We start from the raw sequence: 22,181 nt of genomic DNA on the forward strand, positions 1-22,181 counted from the left end.
TCAACATAATTAAAAATATTTTTAAAGAGCCCTTTAGGAAGCAGTCGTGTTCCCCCAGTCTCAGCACAGGGCCTAAAAGGCGTTGTCCCTGTGCTGAAGGAAGGGTTTGGGTCCAGTGCACAGATGTGAGGCATTTGGGACATCGCTGCTCTGGTAGAGGAACGTAGCACATGTGAACCGCTTCCCCTGCAGGGTCTGTTCCTGACAGCCCTCAGGTTTATTTGGCACCAAGGGTCCTGTCTCTCTGCCTCATTTTTCTTCCTAATGACTTCCCAGGGTCCTCTGCATGTTCTTCGGGTCCACCCTTCACATCTCCAAGTCCCTGGACAGGGGTACCACTGAAGGCTCACACACCACATGTCTAAACATTTAAAAAGTTATAAATCAAGCTAATACACTGTTAGATGAAATGTGCTTTTTCCCTTACTTTGACAAATATTCCTTGGTAACAATAAAACAGAAAAATAAGATTAAACCTATTGTTTTAGTATGTCTAAAAGTTGGCGGAACACCAAAGATGACTCAATTTAATTATTATTGCTCATTTGGGATTTGCTGTGGATGGGCCAGCAGCGTTTGGAGGAGTCATAAAATAAAGATATACACAAATCATGACCTATGACACTCACACACCAAGATTTATCTTTCAACCCTTAACTTCAGTAAATACTAATTATGTTGCAATCAATATTCCTCATATTAATTTTATTCTATTGACAGTAATGTTCTCAATCACAGACTGAGAAATGCCTTCTGAAAAGTTCCAGATAGTAAATATTTTAGCCCTGCATGCCACATGTTTTCTGTCCTTTCCCCTTTCTACTTGCTCAAAAAGCTGTATAGACTGTATGGAAGAAAATTGGTATGCTGTGCTGCTAGAAATGGGTACTTGGACCAGAAGGGTCGGATGTTCAAGGTCATCCGAAGCTACACAGTACATTTGAGCCTCTCAAAGACAATTAAAACTGAAGAAAGGGGAAAAAAGAAATGGAAAAAAAGAAAAAAAGAGAATAGGTATAGGTATGGATGCTTCCACAAAAGTTTGTGAATTAAAAAAACAAAAAGCTAATTATCAGCATTACCTGATTCCAGACATCTTTGTGACCTCAGAAGGAAGCCTCATAACCTGTTAAGCAGTCACTCATTGCCCCTTCTCTCTCAGGCCCTGGCACTGTGGAAAGTTTGTTATTCGAGTTTTGCACAGATAGAATCAAAAAGCTAAAGAAAATATGTTGGTTTGGAGTATGGAGTTTAGTTTGGCGACCATGGATATAAAGAATTTTTGAAATGTGAAAATTACAATATACTCTGATAACAATGTAAATTAAGGTTGAATGCAAAACTTGAGAAACCAAGTCATTTTCTTGTGTCTTGAATTTAAAAGTTGTCTGTCAGAGAATGAAAGCCACCAGAAGACCACAGTTGGCCATGTGCCCAATGACAGTATACTACAGTCTAAAATGCAAATTGTGTTGATCTGTGTAAAACTTTGAAATGCAACTGATTTTAAATGACCTTGTTAACTTTTTTTTTAAAAAGTGTGTAGTTTAGTTTTATCAAGCCCTTTTTGTTTATTGCGTTCTGAGATCCAGTTTTGAAAGCCTCCTAGGTGCTTATAGAGTCATGAATGACCTTCTTCCCTGGGACAGATCAACCTGCCTCTGTTGGAAACATGCTAACATGCTGTCTTCATGTGTAAATGCTGTGAATTCACTGTGAATGTGAGCTCCTTGTAGTCACAAACTGGATCAGGAGAGGCAAAGGACACACACACACACACACACACACACACACACACACATACACACACACAGCAGTTTCAGGTTCTTTCGTGTTAACTAGCAGGAACCTTGGCTGACTTCTTGTCCTACTCAAATCCTTCCCCAAATCAGAAGCAGTTTCCTTCATCTCCAACTTTGGCAACAGTGCATTCCACGCATGCCCTTGACATATAGGGATTTTGTGTAAAAATCTTAGGGAGAGAGGTTTGGAGAAACATTTCCCTGGAGCCCGAATGTTGTTAGTGATAAGAGAGTGTGCTTAGGACTACGGGTTGCACTGTATTGCTTACTGGTGTGATGGCTTCTATGGTAAGCCTGCACATGTGAATGAGTGATTCACGTGCCTTTCTGAACTGCAAGTGAATACCAGAGCCCTCTGTGTTCCTTTCCAAGATGGCTTTACCCTTTCACAGTGGCAAGGGCCCTGCTGTGCTGATGGACACTCCCGCCTTGCATTCCTGAAGTTTGATGGCAGCTTCATGCCATAACTCTGTTATGCTGGAACTTAACCATGTCACCTTGTAGAATGGAGCTATGACAAATTTTTAGCATGATTTTTGGTGCTATTTCAGCACTACATTTGTATTTTTTTTCTTTTACTTAAAGATCAAGGAAACCAAGAGGCTTGCCCAGGATGCTGAAGATCAATTTTAGACAGAACACCCAGGGAGTCCAGCATTGTACCGCCAGTATTGTAGCTTCAAGCTCTTCTCCTTTCCTAAACGTAAAAGGTCTTTGATTTCATTGCCACTCTGTGTCTCCAACTCAGAAACAGCAAGAAAAAAAGTGTCAGGGAGCGGTGGGGAAAGGACGAAGAAGCCAAAGCCCACCACTGCCAAAATGGAGCAGAGACTCCCTGTGGTCTCAGATTTACACTGCTCCTGCCTTAGTAGTTTGTCCGTAGGCCAAGCTTTAAGTTGTTCCTTGCCAAGTCATGGATGCGAAGTCTGCCTTATCTCCAGCTGCACACAAGCATAGCCCTGACAATTCTAGGCTGGTGAGGAGCCATGCTGAAGACTTTGCCTGTAGTACCACAGCAGCAAGACAGTTCTCAAACCCATCGTTCATGAAACTCCTGTCAGGAGACAGGATAAGCTCAGATAGGGAGTTGCTGAGGATGCAATCGCTCACCTGCCTTTGGCCCATGGTCTGCAGGCTTCCATTAAAAACTTCACTTCCATCTCCTACGTAAGTTGACTTACGTAGTTAAGGCTCCAGGTAAGCCGGAGAGAGGGAGATCTAGTCTACCTTTAACAAGGACCCCGTTTAAAAATCTTCCTGGTTCCAAGCCATCTAGGAAATGTCTCCCTCCATTGTTGGGCTGTGTTTAAGTCACAGCTGTCTTGCACTGGCACATGCTCATGGCACCTAGTGACAAATTTTACTCTTTAGGAACCAACATCATAGTGGCTACACTCTGGTCACAGTTTATTTTAGAATTAAGACAAAGTGAAGTATGAGAGAGTAGTGGACTAAGGGTTAAGAGACACAGGATCTCAGCCAATTCTGTGTCATGGAAACTGTAGAACTGAGTGTGATGGGAAGTCCCTGGGGAGCTTAGGGGATTTCTCAGGGTCCCCCACCCCAAGTCTACAATCCCATGGAGCTTCTCAGGAGACAGCAGTGAGGAATTTGGATGATATGTCCCCTTTCCCCCTGTATCGGGATCTCTGCTATCTATCTATAATCTCTTGGTTTGTCTTGTCTCTCTGTCTGTCTGTTAGTTGCTCATAAACATGCAAACCCCTCGGGGCTTGTGAATTTCCAGCGTTGGTTCTGGTGACCATGTGACTTGCTGCTGTTTTATTTCTGGGACTTGTCCCCATTTTAACTACATTAAATGTGGTTTTGTAAGACTCGTATTCTGTTCTGATTTTAGATGTTCCTAACTTTTTATTTTTTAATACACAGACTTCATTCAAGAAACACACAGACTCATTCAAGAACTTGTAAGTTGACTTGTTCAATCATTTGGCTCAAATGAGCGTGCAAGTTCCTTTCTAAGAACAGGGGAGTGAGTTTTCTTAAATCTTTGTACTTCTGAGCATTACGTCATCTTGACCCAACATCAGGTGAAGAAAAGCTTAGCTGAGTATTTCTTTTCTTTTCTTTTTCTTTTTTTTTTTTCCGGAGCTTGGGACCGAACCCAGTGCCTTGTGCTTGCTAGGCAAGCGCTCTACCACTGAGTTAAATCCCCAACCCTGAGTATTTCTTTTCTTTTAAACTTTTATTATGATCCAGGCACTTACACTAAATGAGTTTAAAGCTACCTCCTTCACTCTCTTCCCCAGTGGTGACCTAATGGGATTTTTACTTCCCTTTCTACATGAATGCCTCTGAGAGTCTTTATGCTCAAACTCTAACAAACTTGCTAGTGGTTGCCCAGGTGAAACCCTGCTAGGGTGGGAGGCAGCCCCGTGGAGCAAGAACTGCAGGCAGGGAATCGAGGTGTAAGAAACCTCAGTCTCAGAGATGGCTTTAACCCTCTATAGAGGGGCAAAGTGGCATACCCCTACCCCTCCTTGTGGTTTCTTAGGTACAGGTTTCTCAGATACAGGCAGACAGGGGAGCACTTGGGCCCATGAATCAGACAGCACTTTGGAGTAGCATTTGTGACAACATACACAGAGGTAGAAATGTCATCTGAAGCAATATTTTTATCTGTGAAGGAGGCTTTAGTGAAGTTCAAAATGAAGTTCAGTGAGGGACAGTGAAGCCTGTGGGAATCTGGTCTAGTTTTAGATCAGTGGTTCTCAACCTTCCTAATTCGGAGACCATTTGATACAGTTCACGTTGTGGTGATCCCTCAATCAAAAAATCATTTTGTTGCTACTTCATAATTGAAGTCTTGCTACTGTTATGAGTCATAGGGTCAAGATATAACATGCAGGATATCTGAGATGTGACCTCCGTGTGAGTCGAGACCACATGTTGAGAAGCCCTGTTTTAGATCCTCAGTGACTGATATGATGGAGGTTGACTGGGAGCATTTACAGGCATGGTTCCTGCTTAAGCATGGGATCCAAGATAGCTCTTGTCCTCCTCTTTCAACGTGTTTTTCTGTTGATGACCAGAGGTGTATATTCTGCCTTTCCAGAGTTTCTCCAAATGTGCAATCAAGAATCCCAGACTTTCTGTACTCCCCTGGAGTTTTGTCCTTAAAATAAACGCTGGTACCTGATGAATCATGAATCCGGGGACAGTCAGAATCGCTTCCATTCCTGTCTGTCCTTTGATCATTTAGAGTCTTGGAAGGCGCTGACTGTCCACAGCACCGGAAAGTATCCCAGACTCTCAGCTGAACATTTAACTTCTCTCACTGTGATTCTTAGATTGTTCCATGCAAGTCTGGTCAGTGTGGGAGCTGGTTCATCACATCAGTCTCCCTCTCCCTCAGAAGCCAACTCAAACATCAGCAGAAGGAGTTTCCTGTCCAGGCAGAGTCACCACTCCTGGTTTGAGAGGGGTTCTCACATCACAGCAGCAGGAAAAGAAACATTAACATGAGCAAGCCTTGGCCCCAGAGACAGCAAGCTGACAGCTCCGGATTGAATGTGGTTTCCTCCCTTCCAGACACACGGTTAGGGATCTCCAGGGACTACCTGCAGACATTGGCCATCCAGAGAAAATGGTGTACTTTGCTGCCACAGGCTTGCAGAAACAGACAGAGGAGGCAGACTGAAAGCATACTCATGCAAATTGACCAGATTTATCAATCCCTCAAGGTAAATCGTCCTTGAGTGGTAACCCAGCACTTCCTCCTGCAGCTATGCTTCCTTTGTATAAAATAGCTTTTGGAATAAGCAATTTGCATGCCAAGATGAGTGGGGGTGGGGAGAAGTACATGCAACAATTAAACATTTAGTCACAATGTCCTAGATGGCCAGTGCCAGTGATAGGAATTACATTGGCAGATGCTGCCTGGGTATTTGGAAGGGTTGAAAGAACACATACTCTAACATGAGAAAGACCTAGAATTGTATTCTATTCCTGTTAGTCACAACTATCGCTGGGCAAACCATGGTACCTCTCTGTCTTCTGAAAACTAAAATTCAAATTCTTAGCTGGTCCAGTGATTGTGAGACCAGAGTGATGATTCTTCCACCTCAGTCTGTGATAGGTGGTTCCTAAGTGCCCATCTGCTTCTTTCTTGTAAGGTTCTTCCCAGAACCTGAGCTTGAACCCTGACTGCCCTGGATCTGTTACTCGTAACACAGCCCAATCTGTGAACTTCATCTGATTTTGAGGAAGCGTAAGATAGACAAGGGTCTCCTCTGTCATAAACTTAGTTTTATCAAATGCAAGAATCCACTGAACCCTAGATCCCCTGGTCTTTCTGTTACCACGCTTCAGAGCATCAAATTAGACAAATTAGTGTCCTGAACCATACAGGGAGTCAACGTGGTTTTGCTGAACAGAGACCCAAAGAATTAGTGACTTGTCTAGCTTCACACCGCTTGTTAGTGACAGAAAGTGGCTGAAATCTGTATTGTTTCTCTCGGTTCTGAGTTTCCTACAAAGCCATACTGACTGTCTTCATGGGACTGGGAAACAGTCACATTTCAGAGCAACACCAACGTCACGTCTCCCTCTGGGATCTTGGGAAGAAATGGCCTCTTTTTACAAGTCATTCCAACTCCACTACAGAAAACTACACATGTGCTTCTATTTTCTTGTGGGGAAAGGATTACCACCCTCACAGCACCCCAACTTGCTAGTAAAGTCGCCATTATTTCTGTTTTTTTAATCCTCTTTGGAAAACATCTATGTCACCCTCGTGTAAATCATCTAGAACAGCATCCTCATGTCTCTGAACACGGCTTTTATGCTCCCCCTCCTCTGTCCTTCCCACACTGACACTAAGTTCTTCACACTTGGGTTCCATTGGAAGAGCTTTCTAAAGCCCACCTAACCTCCCCTGAGCAATGTTCCAGTCATTACCATGTCACTGATTATGCCCTCATCTTGTCAGTCTAGCCCAATGATTCTCAGCCTTCGTAATGCTATGACCCTTTAATAATACAGTTCCTCATGTGGTAGTGACCCCAACCATAACATTACTATTGTTCCTACTTCATAACTGTAATTTTGTTACTATTATGAATCATAATGTAAATGTCTGTGTTTTCCACTGGTTTCAGGTGACCCCTGTGACAGGGTACTTCAACCCCCAATGTGAGTCATTCATGGCTCCCAGGTTGAGAACCGTTGGTTTTGTGGCACATGACTGCCCCGTTTGTGTAGACAGACAAGTACTTCATCTCATCTTTAGTCATGAGCCCAGGCCTTCCTGAATCTTCCATGGTGTTCTGGATCACTCTCTCGGGGTCTCATTTTCTCCAGTGGTTGCCCAAGCTGTTATTTTAAGTCCTTGTTTGTGGATTCCTTTTCTAAACCTCTTTCATTGCTGGCTTCTTTTCTGATGAAATAGGAAGGAACAAGTCCTGAGCGCAGAGAGGACCACTTATTACCATCTAGGTGATACTATTAGTAGTAGTATACATTTAGTATGATATTAGTATTATATAATACATATTAGGATTAATTATTATATATTTGAGATCATAGACCTATTTTATCTTTCTTAGATATCTTCAATGATAAAATGAGAATTTTATTCCTAAAGCATTTTGCGAGCACCACTTAAAAAACTACGTTCAGATAATCCCTCCCGTCTCTGTGCCCCAGATGTGGGACTCTATCCATGGGTAGGATGAAATTATACAGCTCCTGTTCCTGTGGTTTATCTGGGGTAAAAGGAAAGTGGTCATAGGTGGGATCCAGGAATCCTAGATAGGCGAACCCCACTTTTCTTCTGTAACTTGCATTTCTACAATTCGGAGATATGCTGGGTTTGGCAAAAGCAATTTTTGTTTTGTTTGGGCTTTAGGAAATGCATGCTTTTCTTGGAGTCTTATGGGGAAACTGGCCATTTATTTTTTATAAGTGTAATAAAATATTTATTTCACTATAACTTAAATACATAAAACTGCACAAATTGGAGCATACAACTCCACAACAGGTTTACCCAAAGTGGATACACTGTGCCAGGAGTCAGGGACAGGTGGACTCTCTCTCCTTAGATGCTTTTGCTCTTCCTTCCCCAAACTGATTCCTCACAGGCAACAGCTATTTTGATGTATCTAGTTGTATACAGGAGTTCGTTTTCATTTTTTGTTTGTTTTATGATTGTGTGTGTGTGTGTGTGTGTGTGTGTGTGTGTGTGTGTGTGTGTGCGCGCGTGTGTGCGCAAGTGCAGTCATGAGGGAAACCACACACAAAAATGTGGAGGCCAGAAGCCAGTGTCAGGCATCATTTGTCTTCTCCAAATTGCTTCTCTACCTCCTTTCTTTGAGAGGAGGTCTCTCACTAAACTCAGTCAAACACAGAGTTCACTGATTGGCTGAACACACTGGCCATTGGGCCCAAGGATGCTCTTGCCTTTGCCTCACTGGTGTCAGGGTTATAGACACACAGCACTGTGTCTGACATTTTTGTCATTATATTTCTGGGGATCTGACTCGGGTCTTCATGCTTTTCTGCTGAACACTTTACCTGCTAAGCCATCTTCCAAGCTCCGATCACCAACTTTTCATGGAGAAAGCTATATTAGCTATTCTTCTGTTGCTGGGATAAAACACCACAACCAAGGCAATTTATAGAAAGGAAGGTTTGTTTTGAGCTGACAGATCCAGAGGGATAGTTAGGAGTCTGTCGCCATCACAGAGAGGAGGTGGGCCTGCAAGCACCATGCATGCACAGTGGCAGGAACACAGAGAGCTCACATCTCAACTTATCAAGAAACCAAGAGAGCAAAGTTGAAATGGAACAGGCCTTTAAACTCTCAAACTCTACCTCAATGATGGATTTTCACCACCAGGGCCATATCTCCTAACCTCCCCCCCAAACAGGGACACAAACTGAGGACCAAGTGTGTAAGTGCCAGAGACTCTAGGGGACTATCTCATTCAAACCACCACAGTGGTCACACGGTAGGTGCAGTGTCAAGACTGGCTGACACTTAGCATCCTTTGTGAGACTCATACACAAGCAGGTGTGACTGGAAGATATGAAGCCATCTATTTTGACTGTGCTGTGTTGGGCTCTCCCAGTAACGAGGTATCTGCATACAGACAATGGTGAAACATTGGCCACTTAATCCCAGGGAGCATCCTGGTTCTTACACCATCCCAGAGGTCCAACACAACTGCAAATGTGGTATGTCCCCTGCTCCATGCGGAGAGAAAAAGCCCTCCAGGCCATTCTAGCACTCTCACCAGAAACCATTGCCTTGACCATTGGCTTTAGTAGAAAAGAACAAACAACGGAGCCTGTCTTCCCTGGCTTGTATGGCTCTAACAGCGTAGATAGCTACAAGAACAACCCCTAGACCCACAGAGATTACCCACTGCCAGATCAGCTCCAAAGTGATGTTGTAATGATGTCTGCAACAGACACAAACTTTGAGGAACTTGTGTGTTCTTTCTGGTAACTGAATCCACTTAAAAACTATTATTCACCTCTCCCAAAACAACCAGTCAGTCTGTGTCTCTCCAAAGACAGTGACCAGCTCATGACTTTTAAGCCATGCATCCTGAATGTCCATACCCAGTGAGACAATGTTAGATATCCCAGGGTCATGGCAGTGAAGGCATCTCTGGTTTTATCTGGGCTTCTGTTGTCTGGACTGAAGGGTCCTCCTGCCATTGGGAATGAGGTCACTGGTCACCCCTCCCTTCAGACCAATCTTGGTAACACACTCTGGAGCAGAGGTGTGTGGCAGTCCTTTACAGGACAGATTCCTGAGCCATTTGCCTTGATTTTGTCGTTGAAATAAAAAACTGGGCTTAGGTAAATCGAGTCACAGCATCTCTCCCTCCCTCCCCAACCCTATCAACAGTTAGAAGGTATGAGCCACAAACACCATTTTCTGATTTCAGATCAGCTCTACAAACAGCCAAAAATTATTTCATTTCTCTTTGGACTAGCAGGATGAAAATGAAACCACAGCCTCTTGGAGTTCTTAGCTCCAGCACTCAGTCACCTTGAAGCCAAAGGATATAATGTAGCTAGAGCCATCCCTCTAAGCCTTTGTTCCTTCTTGAGTGCTTTAAAAAACTTGCTGTAAACTGTGCTCTGCTTAAAGTGGGCTGTCTCTGTGTCCTTAGGTTCAAGAGTATTGACTACATACATGTCGTGCCATCCATCTCCAGAACTCTTGATCTTGGGTTGTTATTCAGGGCGTAACAAATTCTTTACTCCCACAGTAACCAGTCGGACTTCCCCGTCCCATGAGTGACAGGAGGTAATAAGGATTCTTTCTTGGGAAGGCCCTGTTTGGGCTGTCTCTTTTCAAGCGCTTTGTTTTGGCATAGGCTTTTTAAAATGTGGATTCTTTTTCTGAGGGTTAGCAGCATTTGTTTTGGCCACGCACAATCTGAAGCTTCAATCTCTGAGAAAGGCTCCTAAGGGTCTCTTTGCTCCCAGAGAAAAGCCATCCAGGAACTCCCAAGAGCAGTCTGCTTTCACTTGCAGATTCCAAGCGAAATATGAGGTAAACTAGTCCTAACTTGGAGATTGTAGACAAGGAGGCAGGAATCTACCCCCGCCCCCGTTTTTAAGTCCACACACTCCTTACCCCTCCAGAGTGTGTGGTGTTTGCTCAAAGCCCAACATTTTCTCATAAATTTGATCAAATTTCTTTTACTGGGAAATTCCAACCATCTCTGGCCCGGTTTCCCAGCTTGTGCTGTACAGGGGCATCTTAAGTTCAGGAAGCGCTTGGTCTAGCTGATTCCTCAGAGACTTTGGCGTGCACAGGTGAGGAAGGGCCATGGGCATCTCAGGCATGTTGCACTCGTTTCCCAGCTGTGCTCACTTACATCTGGATCTTAAGGTATATCCAAGAGACAGTTAACGTGGTGCATCATTTTTATAAGAGAAATCACAAAGTTCTTTCAGAGTTAAAAATAGGAGTTGAACACTGTAGATCAAATATTCAACTAGCATCCCCCCACAAAGAAGAGTAAGGTTGCTGGATTAAAATTTCCCCCAAAGTGGGGGGAAGGTACCATCATATAAGCAGAAGATAGCATTGTTAGCACTAGACATACAAGGCTGAGGAATGTGTGACAGAAACAACCCGCATACGAGCACAAATACTTACAGAGTAATCGAGAGGCTGTCTGCCAGTTGGCTTTAAAGAATCCAGTTGGCATAGCGAGTAGATGGGGCAGGGTAGAGCTGGGGAAGCTCATAAACGAGAGGGGCCATCGTAAAGCATTTCTGGAGGAGATAGGACATGCGTGAGATTTACTTAACCTGCTTTTGCCTTTTAGGGGGGCATTTTTTTTTAAAAAGCTAGATTGCAAATCAGTGAATTAGAAAAGGAGGCTTACAAGAAGGAATAAGGAAAGGCTGACTGTACAAACGGTAGCTGAGAATGAAGGTGTAGCCATGGGTACTCACTACATGGTTTTTAGAAGAATGATACTTTCCCCAAATCAGCACAAGACAAGACAACGTTAGAGCAGCACAGTGACCATATGGGGAAAGAGGAAGAGCACCCAGAGACCACACTACCCTTCCTGTATACCCACAACATTATCAGCCCTAGATAGGAGTGACTCCCAGCCAACTACAAGGAAAAGAAAAGAAACTAAGACATTTAGAGCATGATAATCAGGACTTTTCTAACCATTATAGACAAGATGAAACCCTCAGGAGTTGTGCAGATAAGTAGTATGTGTTACATAAAAGCCATCTCCTCTGCCCACACGAGGTCTACCCTCCCCTAGAGAGCCCCAGTTGGGAGCAGGTCTGAAATCCAGACTAATATCAGACGCTCATGCTATCTTTGCTTTCCCTGCATGCCCCCTCCCTCTGAATGTAGCTACAGTGTGCTCTCCGTGCTGTGCTCTGGTGCCCCAATACTGCTGGGGCCTTTGGGACCTCCACTGCACAGGAACTTTGATGATGTGGCAGCTAATTTGATTGCCAAGTTAGCCACTACGTGACTAATGGACAAGCAGTACGCACAACATAGATGTGCTGGGCAAAGGAGTGAGTCATGTCCTGGATAGACAGAGCGGGGGCTCTGGGAGATTCCACCATGCTATTTGGAATGGCTTGCAACTTAAACATTATAGATTGTTTATTCCTGGGATTTCTGTATGATATTTTTGGACTGTTGTTGGAGGCAGGTAGCTGGAATTTGGGGTAAATTAGTCATTGTTAGGGGATGACAATTGCACAATTTGATATTATGCTGAAAAGGAGGGGCCTAAGAGATGACTACGTCGTTCAGAGCACTTGAACCTTTCAGAGCACTGGAGTTCCGCTCCCGGCACTCGATTCCCCAGTCATCTTTGACTCTAGCTCCAGGAGATCCAGCCCTTAAGTCTGGTCACCAGAAGCACCTGAATGCATGTGCACAAACTCACAGAGAGATTCATAATCAAAAATAAAAAAATTAAAACGACCCCTTTGTTAACGAGGAAATCCTTTTTGAGAAAAATGATTAGCTTTTGTATGGAGGGCAATGCTAAGATAGCTATGGACAGAATGGCATTGGGTATTTTAATGTATTTTGATAGCACTATAATTGTGTTTGTGACAATGTAATTCACCTTCAGAACACTGGGACATGGCATATTGTACTTGGATAACAGTAACTGACAGAACCTTTATTCTATGTTGGGAGCATCTCAGAGCTCTTGAGGTATATTAAATAGTTCCCCAAAAAACTGTATGACAGAGGCATTATATTTCATGTTTGTCCCAATGCTGTAGAACATAGAATTATGCATAAAATGCAAGCCAGAGTGGAAAGCACAGTCAGATTCCCTCACTAGCACAAAACACACACTATTCTCATTAGGAATTAAAATTAAAATTAAGACAGATGAACCTGGAAACTTACTAGTATGGGTTTGTCTGTATTTTTCTCTATATAAAACCAACAAAATTACTGTTTTTATATATGCTCACATATGGCCGGCCACTAGTGTTGAGATTAAAAGATGTGCCCAAGGCACACAGAGCAGTCACTGCCACCAGGCATTCAGGAAGTCAGGGAGCTGGAACTGCAACCCACAGGGGAAGTCTGAACCCAGACTGGATGGCTTTTCCAGTTCTTGGGGTCCAAAAAAAAGAACTTGGCTCACTTTCCAGATTCTAACGTGCCTTCTTGCTTCCCTCAGGGACCTGATGCCCAGAACCCTTGAGGGACAGATCACCATGGAGAAGACGCCCAGCTACTTTGTGACCCGGGAAGCACCCGCACGCATCTCAGCCATGTCCAAGGATACCAAGCTCATCGTGGTGGTGCGCGACCCGGTGACCAGGGCCATCTCGGACTACACGCAGACGCTGTCCAAGCGGCCGGACATCCCCAGCTTCGAGAGCCTGACGTTCCGCAACCGCAGCGCGGGCCTCATAGACACGTCCTGGAGCGCCATCCAGATCGGTCTGTACGCCAAGCACCTGGAGCCCTGGCTGCGCCACTTCCCGCTCGGCCAGATGCTCTTCGTGAGCGGGGAGCGCCTGGTCAGCGACCCGGCCGGGGAGCTGCGCCGCGTGCAGGATTTCCTGGGCCTCAAGCGCATCATCACCGACAAGCACTTCTACTTCAACCAGACCAAGGGCTTCCCGTGCCTCAAGAAGGCGGAGGGCAGCGGCAAGCCGCACTGCCTGGGCAAGACTAAGGGCCGCGCGCACCCCACCATCGCGCGCGAGGTGCTGCGGCAGCTGCGTGACTTTTACCGGCCCTTCAACCGCAAATTTTACCAGATGACCGGCCGCGACTTCGGCTGGGATGGATAGCAGAAATAATTTAAAAGAAAAAAATATCAAAATATAATATATTTTTTTACCAGTCGGTAGCAAAAAGACAGTTTAATATTTGTGTATTAAGAGTATGTGTTAAAGTATTTTTTTTCCTGTCCCCGTGGATAACCAGCACCAAACATGTGCATAGCAGAAAAGATTTCATGTATCTAAGCACCTCATATCTTCTGTTTTTTTTTCTGAGCACTCATTCACAAAGAAAAAGCACCAGTACCCGCTAAGCCAAACAGTTTTAAGACCCCCACCCCCTCCAAGGTTAAACCTCTTTTGTTAAGTACAGAAACCTGATAGAATTGAGACCTGGCCTTTCAGATTTTTTTTTTTTCACCTGTGTCACTTTTCTCATAAATCATTTCTCAGCTAAGATATTCTGGGTAGGCACAGGGCCATTTGCGACTGTAGCTTTGACTCGTACATTACTACTGCACGCTTGCAGTGCGCTTCTAGAGTTCATCTTTTTCTGTTTTAGAGATAAGGGAAACTGAGTCTCAGGGAGGTCGAAAGACTGATCTTAAAGCTGGATGGTGGATCCTGGACACAATCCTGTCTGCCGCCTTTTCTCTATTTTATGACACCGCCCCCCACTCCGCCCTGCTGGAGCGAATAAGACACCTGGAGCTTTAGAAGCTCTGGATTGATCCGGAAAGGGCGGGAGGACTTGTTACTGCATTGAGTCTCAGGCTGGCCTGTGACACACTGTCTCATTACATAGTGGTATTTAAGGAAGTCACTGAGATGGGGACACAAGCCCTCTGGGGAGCCCATCTTGCCTCTTGGCTGATCAAAGGATGCTAAGACAAGGAAATCCGACCGATGGGTGATCATCTGAGTGCCAGAGAAATTACTGAACTCTTTTATTGAGGGAAGATGGACAGATAGAACTAGGAGTGTGGCAGAATAGTGCTTACTGGCTGTTGATTTGACTTCCTTATTTTTTTTTTAAAGAAAAACTCATTTCAATTATAACTTATCAGTACCGATTCCATTTTCCTTGTTTTAGAAACAAAATCTCCCTTTCTTTGTAGTATCTCGGGTCTGACCTCAGTTAACACTTCCTTCCCAGCTCCCTGGGTTTTACAGATTGAGGCCTGTCATTCAGTCACTTTATCTAGGTCCTTTATTTTCCTCTTATATGAATTATAGCCTAATACACATCGATGTTGGGAAATAGTCTAAGGAAAGAAACATGGTTGTGAATGGAATGGTAACTTCTCTTTTCCCACCTCCCATCCCCTGTCTAAATGGCTCAAATCAATCAATAGTTTATTAAGAGTACTCCTTGCTCTCTGAGTGGGTATTAATGAGATTAGCATTAATGGGAATTAAATTGGTTTAGCGAGGAGCACATATGTGCTGATCATATAAAACATTCATAATTACTCTGTCAGAGACATTTTACCACAGGTTTAAAACCAAGAACAACATACTTGCTGTTCCATTAGTATTTCCTTTATCTACTGAAATTTAAAGGGCCGGATACTCTAATATACTAAAAGAGCATGCTGTTTTCTCTGCTGTCAATCAAAAGAAACTAAAGTTTGTTTTGTGATATGCTGGGTGACTGTGAGTTTGTCTGTCATGGGTGCTCTATCAGGGATGTGCACGTCTCTTAGGAAGACTAATATGGGGTTAAAAAGGAAGTGAGAACATCATTTTAAGTTTCTAAATATTTTGTCATCTTCGGATTTATTTGTTGATATCCCATTAATGGGAATTAAGCCCCGAACTCAGGTCGCCTTTTCCACTGTGTCTCCTACACTTCTATGCCTTTGGTGTCCAGTGCCACAGCCTGTTTTTAGTCACTGTGAGACATCACCAGCAGCCACAGGAGACTCATTTTCCAGCTCTGCACATCTTTTCATTTGTTTGTGCTTCTGAATCTTTTGTATTCCCCTCTCTGCCTGCCATTTTGCAAATGCGGCTTGCACAAAACCAGAATTGTATCTAACAGCTGCACTCGGCAACCTCCCTCTTTTCCCATGGAAGAGATAATAAAAGAACAAAGTTGTGTGCAAAGGTTCTCTTGCATGTAGGTGTTTTTGTTCATCCTATTTAAGAGTGAAAAGAGTCCTCCAGGCAAACTTTCAATCTTGTAAGGTTCCCGAAAGGCATCTAAAGGTTTGACTCTCGCATATGTACAATGGATAAGACTGGGGTTCTCTCTCAGTTTCACCGAGGACATGGGACAAAATATTTCTGCCTCCAGTGAAAGCTCACTCCTGCTGTGACTGGAATTGGCCTCCCATGCACGATGTCCCTTTAGCTACACTAAACAATAGGCTTTGATCTCAGGTGGAACACCGTGGGGAGGGGGGTTGAGGTCCCTCCCTAAAGCTGCCTTCTGTAAAGCCTTGCCCACCACCCCTGTGCTTTTCTTTGGGCTGGAACATTGTTCAGGACAGCAGCCAGACTGAACCCTTTGTTTCTGGCCCGTAGGTATAGCATGTAAGAGTATCACTCAGCACCTGAGGGCAATTGATTTTATTCCAATATCTGGGCATTAATAAGCTTCTAGAAACCTAGGTATTTATTATTCTACAAGAATTAATCACACTCTAAGTTTTTCTCTTTCTCTCTTTCCTTCTCTCTCTCTCTTTCTTTCTTTCTCTCTTTCTTTCTTTCTCCCTTTCTTTCTTTCTTTCTCTCTCTCTTCTTCTCTCTTTCTTTCTTTCTTTTTTTCTTTCTTTCTTTCTTTCTTTCTTTCTTTCTTTCTTTCTTTCTTTCTTGGGCCCTATCTTCAACCTTAAGCTTCAATGATAATGTTGCTGAAATCTTCATCTTGCATTCAAATATAAGGCTTAAAAACACAGATGCACCAGAAAATTCCAAACCCCAAATTTTACAGCTGTAAATAGGATGAGTCTCTCCTAACATGCTTATCTGTTATGGCAGATGAGTCATATTTGAGCCACACCAAACCTGTCATCCACAAATGTGCCTGCAAAATAGTAATGCATTCTAGTCACAGAGCAGAGGCCCCTTCAGGGGTTGAAAGCAATTACTGCTTTTCCAGAGGACCTGAGCTCAGTTCCTAGTGCTCACATTGGAGAATCACAACCGGCTGCAAGTCCAGTTCAGGTGATCTAATGCCTTCTTCTGGTCTCTGGAATTACACACACACACACACACACACACACACACACACACACATACACACATACACACATACACGCACATACACACATAAACACATACACACACATACACACATACACACATACACGCACATACACACATAAACACATACACACACATACACACATATACACACATACACACATACACACATATACACACATACACACACATACACACACATACACACATACACACATACACACATACACACATACACACACATACACACACATACATACACACATACACACACATACACACACATACATACACACACATACACACATATGCACACATACATACAGAGAGAGAGACAGAGAGACAGAGAGAGATGGAAGGAGGGAGGGAGGGAAGGAGAGAGGGAGGGAGAAAAGGAGAGAGAGAGAATACACACCCACAGGTAGATGCTTATACAAATACATATATACAACATATACACACATTTGAAACAATCTTTTAAAAGGTAAAATAATACATTATTTCACTGCCAACAGCAACTCATCACTCTCGTTAACATTGCTTTACAGATGAGGAGATTGAGATATAAGAGCCTGATCCTGAACCAAGGTTACTTTCTATCCTGGTTTTGTCCCCAGAGATGAGAGCTACTGATATCGCAAGGGTAGATGTCTTCAAATGCTACTAAATATCCTGTAGTACCCAGATAAAGCTTCAAGACAAAAAAATAATGGTGTCAGCCAAGATGTCAATCATGCTGAGGTTCGTGGCATAAAATGATGTAAGTCAGTCATAGGCCAGTGTGTCTATGAACCAGGCATAAATCCCTCTTCATGTTCTCCTCCCACAAGGCTAAGACTGAATACAGATGTGTCTGCTTGTTGATGATGATGCTTTAAGGGCCGGAGATGCTTCCGTAACACTGATATTTCCCAAGGTGGTCTGAGGTTCGGGATGGTGAAGTCCTTTTCTACTGATGCTTGGCTAATATCCTCTCAGTCACCATTCCAGTATTTCTGTTGGAACGTGCAGGGAGATGATGCCCTTTTGCAAAGTGAAGTAGTAAAGAGAACAGAATGGGGTCTTCCAGGAGCAGTTTCAGGAACCGCTCCTGCCAAATAAATAACTATATTTCCACGAAGCAGAATCAGCAAACTTCAGGTGGGGAAAAATGACTCAAGAAGCATGGCCGGGCCCCTTTGAAAAATGTCAGTGTTACTGTTGTATCCCTGGCCCTTGAAACATAGTCATCACCATACGGACACCTCTGCATTCGATCAAGTTCAAATATTGTAGTTTAAATGTGTGTATAATGCCATGATGGTATTTTTTTGTCATTTGACAAAACAGAATGCCAGAGAGAGATAAATGCCCCATATCTCCCTAATGACTTAATTCAGATGGATGTGATAGCTACCAGTGTTTCTGGCTGCTAAACAATAACAAAGGGGGAAGCAAAATCCCTATTGCCTCAAAGCATAGAAACTCAGGACAGTGCGCTTTCTTATTGTAGAACCAGGGAAAAGCACCCTTGGCTCTAAACACAGTTATTGATACTCAGTCCCATGCAAACATCTCGTAAAAATTCACTCAAATTCTGCAGCATCAAAGAACAAAAAGACTTTCCCATCCTAAGCCTCAGGCCCCTTTGGGAGACATCAGTGCTACAGGAACATCCTTAGCCCTGGAAACATCGTCATCAACATGCAGACACATCTGTATTCTGTCTCAGGCTTGTGGGAGGAAAACATGAACAGAGAAATGATGGACTTCGTTTGATAGATGACAGAGTTCTGGGATGACAGGCCTTCCCTTTAAGACATGATGAAAAGTGGATCTGGGGAAACTATGAGACATTGCAGCACCCTGAATAAGGTGATAGCATAGTAAAGCTTAGCTTAGGGAGGAGGCAAAACCTAAAAATAGAAATGGCTTCTAATATATGGACGCATTGTGAGACATGAGGCGATATTAGTATGTTTTGAGGTATAAACAAAATCTTTTAGTTTAGTTTTCGTCTGCTGGTGGTATTCTTTGAATAGCCATAGACTCAATGATTTACTCTTCTTGAGTTTTACTGTCAAGTAAGAAGTGGCAGCCAGTGGGAAACACATCCTGTCGAATTGTTTTCCTTTCCTCCATGTCTTGCTGTGGTAGTCTAGGTGCTTTCAAGGACCAAGTATGATATGATTGGGCCCCCGGTTAGCTCTTCTTCCCGAAACATGAATAGGCTATAGTTCTCACTTGGGGCTAGATTTTGTTACTCTACATGTTGGCACCATGTGCTCCAGGCATCTCTCATCACTCATCTCAGGCATCACTTTAGATGACACCTAGAGTGTTCATCACCCCTGGAATCTTATCTTTGTTGGGAATGATGGGATAGGTCCTTTGGCTCCCACCTTCTATCCCCATGTTCGCATCTCTGTCCAGTATCTCTTCCAACCATATGTTGGTGATTTGACTGAACTTTGGTCCTGACTCTACTGGCCTTCCCAGAGGCACATACTCCATGATGTTCACATTCTGTTGCGGGCTCCAGGCGAGAGCCTCATAGTCTACTTAAGCAACTGCTGTCAGCTTCATTTCTCAAAGAGCAATGAGAATGCCCAATGTCAACACCTAGGAAGGTGCAGGAGCCTTTGTCCCCCGAGGACCTTCACTGTGAGAAAATGTCCGAAAGACAAAGATGGCACTGTAAAAGTTATACACTTGTGGTAAGAGAAGCAGACCTTATTAGAAGGCCAGTTATTTGCCTTCCAGTGCCCCACCTCACCTCTTACCATCAGTAGGAGGGATCCAGCCAGTAACTTCGCTTTCTACTTTGAAAGGCTGTCTGCTGCAGGTGGTGGAATTTCTCTACCTGTTTTCCCAGGAAGCACTAAAGCTCTGAGGTTTTTTGTTTTGCTTTGTGTTCGTTTGTTTGTTTTTCTGTTGTTGTTTTCAAGCTTCTAACAGCTGAGCAAACAGAGAACAGTAGGAAGCAGGGACGCTTTCTAGAAATTTCACTGAAATTTTTCAATAGGAACAAAGGTCCTTTATCAAGAACATCAACTAATACTCATAGATGCAAACCTCATTCTTATTCCTGACTATAGGATCTTGCCCTAAATCCTGCCTCAGTTGTTCTGTTACTAACTATATGTTCCATAATGGTGATGTGAGTCCTTCCTATAGAGTAAGACAGCACCGTCACACTCTGCATAAGGCTTAAATGTGTTTCCTTCCATTACAGACTTAAAAGCAATGCTATGATCCACCCTAGCACTTTTCCATTCTCCACAGACCTACTCCTGCCCACAACCAAATGACTTACCAAAGCTCCCACAGCAACTTCCTATCTTAATTTCATTCTATTTCTCTTAGATTATTTAACTTGTGTCAGAACTTATATCAAAGTTTGTCCATATATTTTGTATTTTTCTCTTCTTTTCAACAAGACCCTTCATTGTTATTCCCCACTTCAGGTAATGTGTTTGCTCCAATATCATACTTCATTTTCTATTGAGACTACTCAACCTTTATCTTGTCCTTTCTAGGCTTCCTCACTTCTCTCAGAATGTAAGTCGCCATGCCAAAGTAAGTTTTCGTAAGGAAAAAAAATATCCCTTCCTGCCAATGTTCAGCTGTGTTGGTTTGAAACTTCCATATAGAAGAAGCTTTCTTCTTCCCACTGTTAATGTGAAATAGCAGAATATCAAACAGCCTTGGCCTCAACTCTGCAGGGTCTGCCAAGAGCAGAGCTAACCTTTCTGCATCTACTCATAAATCCTGGTCTCTTTCAGAGTCCTTGGTACCTGCCACTCGATGAGGCCATTAATTAAAAGTTCAATATAACAGGATGATCATTGATTAGCCCCAACTCCCTGCAATGAGTGCACAGAGAATTGGGGGTGTGTCTCTTCAATAGCTTCCTCTAGATTTCCCCTCACTGGGTTGCAAATCTCCCCAACACACAGGCACAGTACCCACTCTCAATTTCCCCATCATGTCTTCAGTGTTTGCCCAATGGTGCCTTACCAACCGGCTCTCCCATTGTCTCTGCCCACTATGTCCATGAAGTTCCTCTTAGTTGATCTGGCCCCATGTTCTCTATCTGATCTTTGTCAGTTTTACTCTTTCCTATCCTGCTGATTCTGTGATGTTTTCTGGACCCTGAAGTTGCTCTGTATCTTTGTGACCCTGTCAGTCCATCACCTCCATCAGGGTTATGGCTTCCCATGTGCTGTTTGAGTCTAGGCATTGTGGGTCTCCCGTCTCCTATGGTCACTGGCCCACAAGGATGAAGAGATCAGGTTTGATGAACAGGGTTTCAGAAGGCCCATGAATACAATTGGAAATGGTGTCCACTATTCCGGGATCAGCTTTGGGGAGACAGATCAACTTTAATTAGGGTGAATCAAGGGTCACATAGTTTTGGAGAAGGAGATCGGAATATCTAGGGTCCGCGAGGGTCATTGGCTGAAGGTTAATGTACTGAACAGGCATGGGGAGGCTTTCCAGGAATCTCAGGTGCTTGCTGATCGGGTTCTTATTGGGAGAGGGAACAGAACCTATAACCTAAACAAGGCTACATGGCATTCTGCAAATAGAGGCTCCCCAGAGGTCAGAGAAAGAGAAGCTCTACTGACCAAGGGAGTCCATCATTTTGCCCCAAGCTTGGGGCTTTCTGGTAATGTCAGACTTTGACCTTAGCAGCAGGGCAACAAACCATGTAACTATATCCCTTAGTTTACGTGGCCTTCCATGACTTCATTTACCTAGATAGCATTGGTTACCTGAGAATCATGTTTGAGTTCACCTCTTTGGGGAGGGAAGTGTCACTGAGTAGTAGTCTCACTCTGGAGCCCAGAATGGAGTTAAACTACCAGCAATCCTCCTGTCACAGCTGTGTAGAAGCTAGGGTTTTGAGCATGCATGCCATTCCTCCTCCCCCCTCCTTTTTTTAATGATATGCTGCAGATTGTACCAGTTCCTTCTACCCTAATGATGAAACTCTGAGCCTCATGAACAATCTCATTAACACATTTGTTAGCTGTCAGCGGCGAAGTCAATGGAATCACTCAGTATTGTGGAGTTTCCGTTTCTTATTTATGCATCAAAACAGCAAAGGTAACCAACCCCACCACTGGGGTCTTTTCCATCGCCAGCACAAGTCTGGCGATATTGCGTGTTTGTTTTTAAGTATTTTTTAAATCTTATACTTGTGGGTGTTTTGCCTTCATGCAGAAAGGTGGATTGTGAGTATGCCAAGGAAGCAAGAAGAGGGCATTGTACCCCCTAGAACTAGAGTTACATACAATTTCCAACTGCCACGTGAATGCTCGGAATCAAACCAGAATCCACTATAAGAGTAGCCAGTGCTTTCAACAGATGAGCCATCTCTCCAGCCCCTGGGTATATTGATGAATGGGACTGTCGGCTGCGACTACTTTTATTCCATTTTAAAAAATGATC

The 22,181-nt window shown here is 43.6% G+C and overlaps 1 protein-coding gene and 1 long non-coding RNA gene across 2 annotated transcripts in view; one reads left to right on the top strand and one right to left on the bottom strand.

The window, feature by feature from the left end:
- Hs3st3a1 (heparan sulfate-glucosamine 3-sulfotransferase 3A1) overlaps positions 1–13,620 on the top strand; it is an 86,647-nt gene extending 73,027 nt beyond the window's left edge. The window contains exon 2 of the mRNA NM_001172067.1: positions 12,983–13,620. Within this exon, the coding sequence (NP_001165538.1) occupies positions 12,983–13,604 (622 nt within the window). The 3' untranslated portion in view covers positions 13,605–13,620. The remainder of the gene's footprint in view (positions 1–12,982) is intronic.
- LOC120095120 (uncharacterized) lies at positions 1,172–13,228 on the bottom strand. The gene is made up of 3 exons (XR_005490281.2): positions 13,091–13,228; positions 10,948–11,066; positions 1,172–10,671 (listed from the first exon to the last, which is right to left on the bottom strand). It is a non-coding gene; the product is annotated as an uncharacterized LOC120095120 (long non-coding RNA).
- Positions 13,621–22,181: the final 8,561 nt, after the last annotated feature.

Source organism: Rattus norvegicus, chromosome 10 (assembly GCF_036323735.1).
Source record: "Rattus norvegicus strain BN/NHsdMcwi chromosome 10, GRCr8, whole genome shotgun sequence".
Taxonomy (NCBI): Eukaryota; Metazoa; Chordata; class Mammalia; order Rodentia; family Muridae; genus Rattus; species Rattus norvegicus.